Source organism: Neopelma chrysocephalum, unplaced genomic scaffold (genome assembly GCF_003984885.1).
Source record: "Neopelma chrysocephalum unplaced genomic scaffold, ASM398488v2 Primary Assembly neopelma1_299, whole genome shotgun sequence".
Classification (NCBI taxonomy): Eukaryota; Metazoa; Chordata; class Aves; order Passeriformes; family Pipridae; genus Neopelma; species Neopelma chrysocephalum.
In genome coordinates, this window is record NW_020897961.1 from 2,523,794 (window position 1) to 2,531,126 (window position 7,333).

Sequence of the window (7,333 nt, forward strand, 5' to 3'; positions counted from 1 at the left end):
AAGTGGAAGGGACCCACAAGGATCATCGAGTCCAAGTCCTGGCCCTGTTCAGAACACCCCAACAATCCCACCCTGTGCCTGAGAGCGTTATCCAAACACACTGTCAGGCTTGGGGCCATAACCACTGCCCTGGGGAGCCTGTTCTAGTGGCTTTTTTAGTGGCTTTTTTAGTGGCTTTCCCTGCAGCATCTGTTCTCCGTATTTGCAGGGTCAAGGCCCCAGCAGCTGCAGAGCCCGGGAATGTTCAGCCAGGTGTAGCTGACACTTTTCTTTCTCCTTTTCTTTGAATGCAGGATCTGAAGAGGAGGTCCAGGATGTCCATGAACACTCAGTCTAATGAAACACTGGCCTGTTTTGCTCCCTGGGAGCTGGAGTGGACACAGATGTTCAGCAGGAGGAGTTCACACCTCACTCTCTGCACAGGACCGTGCGATGCCCAGCCCGGCCCCGCCAGACACAGACTGCAAACAGCAGTGGGGCACTTGTGGTCTCCTCACACGTCCCCACATTGCAACAATCCCACAAACAGAGCTGTGCTCTCCAGGCCCCCTTCTCTGAAGGCACAGGCAGCCCGTGGTCACCCTGTGGCACCTCTGCGTGGGCTGGGCAGAGGCACCAGCGGGAGAGCTCAGCGAGGGAGTGCAAGCTGCTATTTTGGCATGTTCATGCCACAGAAGGTTTTGCTAAACACTTCAAAAATAAACAAGCCTTCGAGACCAAAAGCTGCAGAAATGACTTTCTGTGGCCTGGTAGCTCCTGACTTCATTTCCTCACTTAGGTCAAAAGCCAGACTTCTCCAATTAAGTTTTCCGTGCCTATTTCAGGCACAGGAACAAGCTATTCTCCATCTCACCGCTCACAGGTCTGCCCTGCAAGGTGCTGCTTCTGACTCCAGTGGAAACCAACAGCTCTCACCACTTCTGATCCCTCCAGTGCCCCTCAGCTGACGCCGTCTCGGCCATTCCCTGCATTTGGCAGCAGCAGGAGAGGTGAAGACACAGGGACAACGTCAGCATTTCTGGGAAGGAGCTGGGTCAGACTCTTTCCATTGCAAAGAATCCAACCTCTCATCTGGCAATGTGAACAAGTCTCTCACTCACCCTCTAACTCCTCCACCCACCCTCAAACTAGGTGTCATGGCCAGCCTTGTTAAGAGCAACTCATTTTTTGAGCATATTTCAAACCCGAGGTGTCCCCATCACAGGAGTCGTGGAAAATCCTTGAGTTCACGTGGTTCCTGCTGCTTCCTCTCTCACTGCCTCAAGACACAGCAAAAATTCCCAGCAGAAGCCTCCATAATAAATGCAGAGCAGGGCCCCATCCATCACCCAGCCTTATCTTCATATTTCTGAGACACCTGAAATGATCCTCTGAAGGGATTTTTCAGAATACCCTTCTGTCTTTTCCAACATTTTGATGATGCAGGGAGAAAACTTGAGAAATCATCAGGCTCCAGTTTATTACTTTCCCCCCCCTCCCATTTGTGGAAGGTTTTGGGGGTTTTTTTGGATGCCACTAGTTCTTATTTCCTATGTCTCATAATTTGCAGACCTTCAAGCCAAATTCAAAACATATAAAACCCAAACAGCTTCCAAACAGCAGGGAATTCCTGTCGAGCTCATTGCCCTAAATGATCAATCAGGCCAAAGAATCAGATTCCCACGTGAAGTGCACATTTATATGGCACCAAGTGCTCCCAAGGACAGGGAAACACTGCTGGATACAACACTGGAGCTGAAGGTAACTCCTGACAGTTTGAAACGTGGGGTAGGAACAGGTTTCCCCGTGTGCTCAGTGCTCAGCAGCTCTCCTGTGTCTTCCTTTGAATCAGCAGCAGCTTCTCCAGCTTGAGAGAGAGCACACTGGCTATGCAGTCCCAGTTCAGGATAATTCTGCCTCTGCCTTCGTTTGTGGTGAGGAAAGCTTTTTATGGGGTTTGCTGCCCTTAATCCTTGGAAAAAAAGCATCTTTCTCCCAGCTGCTCATCAGCCCCTGACAGTCAGTGATCAGCCAATAGCACTGTTTCATTATTCCCTTGCTATTCCCTTCCCTGTCTCCTGTGACTGAGCCCCTGCAGGACCTTTCAGTGTAGAGCACTTCTTTCATCAAAGAACTCACCAGAATTACATTTAAACCTTTCCAGGCTTTTCTTGCAGGCAGAAGACACAAGCTCAGATGTTTTCTCCCTTGCAGGGAAGTCGGTTTTCAACTAGAGGAAAATACCCAGGAGCAGATCCAGATTCGCCCTGTTTGGCTTCTTGTGGTCTTTGTCCATGGCTTGTCTCAACCAGCTCCCCACATCCTTGACCATCCTGGAGGGCTCAGAGGACTTCACAGAGGGGAGGGCCATGAAGTCAGGGTGCTCCTACTGTTCTTTTTAGGAGTTGAGAAGGCTGAGAGCTTCCAGGGATGCATTTCACTGCTCAAAGGAACAAGTGGGCTCTCTTGCAGTCTAAAAGTCCTCCTCTCTTTTCCCTCCTTATCCCTAACTAAACAAGGAATCTGCAGCAAGCCCCAAGCTTCTTGGGAGCACTGATGCACCCTCCACTCCCCACTGCAGTATTACCAGGGTGCCAGGGCAGTGCCTGCTTCCAAGTGTTTTCCTTTCCTGACCTTATGCTGCTGCTCCTTTTCATCTAGAAACGGCCCTGCTGGATGTTGTCCTGCTCTGTGGGCCTTGTTCAGCTGCAGGTCTGCCTTGGTGGGGGCCCAGGTGGGAGGAGAGGGGGGAACCCTCTGGGAAGGTGAGTTTTACGATCCTTTTCAGTAGATGGATGACTGTCCTTGGCTGCCAGGAAGGGAAGAAGCAATATCTGAGAAAACAGGGAATGGCTCCTCACAGTTCCTGTACCTCTGGCTTCTGGGTGATGCTTTTGAGTGCTCAGTATGCATGGGCTCCATCATGGAATTTCTCCAGCTTCCCAGCAGTGAAGCAGAGCTCATTTTCCTTCATTGCATCCAAGGCTGAAAACTGATGGAAACCAGAGCATCCCAAGGTCTCTCTGTCCCAACCAAAGGCCCAGCCCTTCCCCAGGGACTCCCTTTTTCCCAGGAGCTCCCACTCCCTGAGCTGGGATCCACGACCGGGCTGGCTGGACATCCCCCCTCCTACACAGATCCTTCAGATCCTTCGGAAATGTGAATATCGGTTTGTTTTGTTGTTGTTGCTTCTCCTTTAGTTTGTTTTTTTTGCTGAGTCTGTCCTGGCTCTCAGGGCTTGGGAATAAATTATGACCCAGGAAAAAAACAAAAACAAAACCCAAAAAAACCCCACCACAAAAACAATCCAAAAAAAAAAAAAGGAAAATACGTTTTATATATATGCCAAACTGTGTATTTATGTCCGATCCACACGGAGATGTGTGAATATGCTGATGTGCTCAGAAATATATTTATTTACTAATATATTTATCCAGGTACCAGCGTGCTGCCTGCATTTGTTATTGGGGCTGTGCTGGCGGGGGAGCTTTGGGCGCCCGTGGGGAGGGAGCGGGATCGGGATTGGGACCAGGATTGGGGCTGGGATCAGGACCAGGATCGGGATCAGGGCTGGGATTGGGGTTGGGACTGGGATCATACCGGGATCGGGGCCGGGGCTGGGATTGGGATTGGGATCAGAATTGGGACCGGGATCGGGACTGGGATTGGAACCAGGATCGGGATTGGAACCGGTTAGGGGGATCAGGGCCGGGATCAGGATTGGAACCGGTTAGGGGGATCGGAATTGGGATTGGGGCCGGGATCGGGATTGGGGATGGGATCGGGATTGGGATTGGAACCGGTTAGAGGGATTGGGATTGGGATTGGGGCCAGGATCGGGATCGGGGCCAGGACTGGGATCGGGACTGGGGCCGGGATTAGTATCAGATCGGGGCCGGGACTGGGATGGGATCGGGATCGGGTCCGGGATAGGGACTGGGACTGGAACCGGGATCGGGGCCGGGATTGGAGCTGGGCCCGGGATCGGGATCGGGTCCGGGATAGGGATTGGGATTGGAACCGGGATCGGGGCCGGGATTGGAATCGGGATCGGGATTGGAACCGGGATCGGGATTGGAACCGAGATCAGGATCGGCATTGGAGCCGGGCCCGCGATCGGGATCGGGTCCGGGATAGGGATTGGGATTGGAACCGGGATCGGGGCCGGGATTGGAACCGGGATCGGGATCGGGATTGGAGCCGGGCCCGCGATCGGGATCGGGATTGGAACCGTGACCGGGATCGGGATTGGAACCGTGACCGGGATCGCGATTGGAGCCGGGCCCGGGATCGGGGCCGAGCGCAGCGGCCGCGCAGCCGCAGAGCGGTGCCGGGGCCGGGCCGGGGCAGGAGCAGCGATGGCCGCGATCTCGCTGGAGACCGTCCCCAAGGACCTGCGGCACCTCCGCGCCTGCCTGCTCTGCTCGCTGGTCAAGGTGGGACCGGGACTGGGACAGGGACGGGGACAGAGCCAGGCAGAGGGGCAGGGACCGCTCCCCGCCGGCCCCGGCCCTTCCCCCGCCCAGCCCAGGCCTCCGGGCCGCGGCGCTTTTCCCTTCCCCGGCCCGACCCTTCCCCCGCCCGGTTTAAGCCTCGTAACCCCTGCCCGGGCCCTTCTCCCCGATCCGGACCTTCCCCGCCCGAGCTGAGCCTTCCGATGCCGCCACCGGCCCCTCCTGCCCCGGCCCGGCCCCTCCGCTCCGGCCCCGGCCCTTCCCGGCCCCGGCCCTTCTCCCTCCGTGCCCCGGTCCTGCCGCCCGGTTTTGCCCTCGCAGCTTAAACTGCCGGGCCCTTCTCCCCATGCCGGCCCTTCCCGCCCCTACCCGGCCCTTACCCCGCCCGGTCTGGTGCTCCCGGCCCTCCTGCCCCGGCCCAGGCCTCCCTGTCCCGGCCCTGCCAGGCCCGGGCTCCTCTGCCCCTCCTGCCGCCCGGCCCGGGCCTCCCACAGCCTCGGGGCACTTCTTGCCCCGGCCCTGTCCGCTCCTTCCCGGGGCTCTCCCTCTCCCTTCCCGGGGCTCCCTTTCTCTCTCCCTTCCCGAGTCTCTCTCCCTCCCCGCAGCCTCCCCGCTCCCGGCCGGCCCCGTCCCTGACCCCCCTGTCCCCTCAGACCATCGACCAGTTCGAGTACGACGGCTGCGACAACTGTGAGACCTACCTGCAGATGAAGGGCAACCGCGAGATGGTCTATGACTGCACCAGCTCCTCCTTCGACGGGTGAGTGGGGCCTGGCCACGGTCCCCAGGGAGCCCGGGGACGCTGTGGTGGCACTGCGGGGTCACCCGGCCGGGAAATGTCCCCTCAGTGCCAATCCCTCCCACAGGATCATTGCCATGATGAGCCCCGAGGACAGCTGGGTCTCCAAGTGGCAGAGGATCAGTGAGTATTTTGGGAGCCACAGATCCCTGATCCCCAGCAGACCCTTCTCAGGGACAGTGGGTTGGTTGGGCTGTGGAGAGGGTTCTGCCCCACGATGTCCCCTCCAGTGAAGGGACATCTGCACAGGTGTCCCTTCCCACCTGGCTCCTCTATGTGGAGTAACTCAGTGTTTTCTTCCCCTCAGGTACCTTCAAGCCAGGTGTCTACGCAGTGTCCGTGACCGGCCGCCTGCCCCAAGGTAGAGATGGAATCAGGGTTTGGGGGTTCGGTGAACACTGTGGACAGGGATCATGCCATGTGGGTGATGGGATCAGCAAGGTGGGAAGGGATCAGCAAAGTGGGAAGAGATCAGCAGAGTGACTGCAAGGAGGTGCTGGACTGGGGAAGGGGCTTCAGTGTTCTGCACTGTGGCTGCCAGAAGCTGATACTGAAGATGCTGCTGGCTAAAACCAGCTATCAGAGGGATAAACTGGGATTAAAGGGTGACTCTGGAAAGTGATCTCGTCTCCAATGGTTCAGCTCCAGGGAAACACGGAAGGTTGTCCATAGAAAAGAGTTTTGCAGGATGGGGTGCTGTTAAGGCAATCCTGGTGAGCAGGTGCCCCTTCCTGTCCTCCTGCACCGAGGGCTCGTGCCACGGGGGGCTTTGTGTGTTTATAAATGGAGTGGAGGGCACAGAGGATTTGCCTTATCTCTGGAATGCAGAAACGGCATCATCTGTCCAGCTGAGCCCCTGCCCAGTCCCCAGAGCAAACTCCTGACCAGGAGTGAATCCTGAATCCCCAGGGGGAAAGCTGTGCCAGTATCTGGGATCCCAGGCTCCTTATTTCTCACCTGAGCTCTGCATTGGGAAGGAGCTGGAACATCACAAGGCTGGAAGCCGAGGCCTGCTGGCACAACCCAGGCACATCTGAAATACCTGGGGATAGGGTTTAGGTTGGATTTTAGGAAAAGGTTCTCTCCCCAGAGGGTGGTTGGGCACAGAACAGGCTCCCCAGGGCAGTGGTCACGGCCCCAAGGCTGCCAGAGCTCAAGGAGTGTTTGGACAACACTCTCAGGGACATGGTGGGATTGTTGGGGTGTCTCTGCAGGGCCAGGAGTTGGACTCAGTGATCCTTGTGGGTCCCCTCCAGCTCAGGATATTCCACGATTCTGTGAAATAAAGATGATTGTCCAGATCTTGATCTCTACATGACAGAACCACCAGATTTTTCCAGGGCTCCTCATCCCACAAGAACACTGACCTGTGTTTATCTCCTTGCTGCAGGGATTGTCCGAGAGCTGAAGAGCCGTGGTGTGGCCTACAAATCCCGGGACACAGCCATAAAAACCTAAAGGGCTCTTGTGCTGCCTGGAGGATCCTGGTGCTCCAAATCTTCTTAGCTTTACCCTGTAGGGAAACGAGGCTGGACTCAGGGTGTGCTGGCTCAGCTCCCCTCCCTCGGTACCTCCGGACTCTGCCACCCCACGCTCTGCCCACAGACCAGAGACCTTTATTTGAGCCTTGACAGGGGGGAGGGTGTGAGTAGGGCTGGGGAAGGGTGTTTAATCGTGATGCACAAGTTTTTTAAAGTTGGTGTGGGAAAGAGGGAATTTGGGATCTAGCTGTGTAAATAGTTCAATAAATCCCCCTGCCTGGCCAGGGCTGGGTCCAGCTGTTGCTCAGTCACCGGTTTCACCGCTGCAGGAAGCGGGTGGTGGTGTGTGGAGGGGTCTCTCACTCACCCCCCTGCCTGTGCCAGACTGTTTGGAGCCAGTGGTTGTGTCACTGCTTGTGCCACAGGCCACATTCCTGCCTCGAGAGGGAGATCCTGCCCTGGCCGTGCTGGGGTGTTCCCTTTGGGAACAGGCCATCCCTGCCATGCAGCTCCCGGCTGGATGGAGCAGGTATGTTCAGTGTTCAGTGTTTCCTGTGGAGGTGTTTTCCTGGAGGTCACAATGGGCCTGCAGGTTGTTGCACAAGGGACATGGTAGCAGG

At 56.5% G+C, this 7,333-nt stretch overlaps 2 protein-coding genes across 3 annotated transcripts in view; both read left to right on the forward strand.

The window, feature by feature from the left end:
• The window catches only part of RNF43 (ring finger protein 43), a 61,156-nt gene extending 57,737 nt beyond the window's left edge, over positions 1-3,419 (forward strand). For both annotated transcript variants that reach the window (XM_027704959.1, XM_027704960.1), the window contains exon 10: positions 294-3,419. In XM_027704959.1, the coding sequence (XP_027560760.1) occupies positions 294-337 (44 nt within the window). In that variant the 3' untranslated portion in view covers positions 338-3,419. The remainder of the gene's footprint in view (positions 1-293) is intronic.
• An 865-nt stretch (positions 3,420-4,284) lies between these two features.
• On the forward strand, positions 4,285-7,015 carry SUPT4H1 (SPT4 homolog, DSIF elongation factor subunit). Its single transcript, XM_027704951.1, has 5 exons — positions 4,285-4,415; positions 5,087-5,193; positions 5,300-5,355; positions 5,540-5,593; positions 6,623-7,015. Exons 1-5 carry the CDS (start codon positions 4,338-4,340, stop codon positions 6,688-6,690), a joined length of 363 nt encoding a protein of 120 aa, XP_027560752.1. The 5' UTR covers positions 4,285-4,337; the 3' UTR covers positions 6,691-7,015.
• Positions 7,016-7,333: the final 318 nt, after the last annotated feature.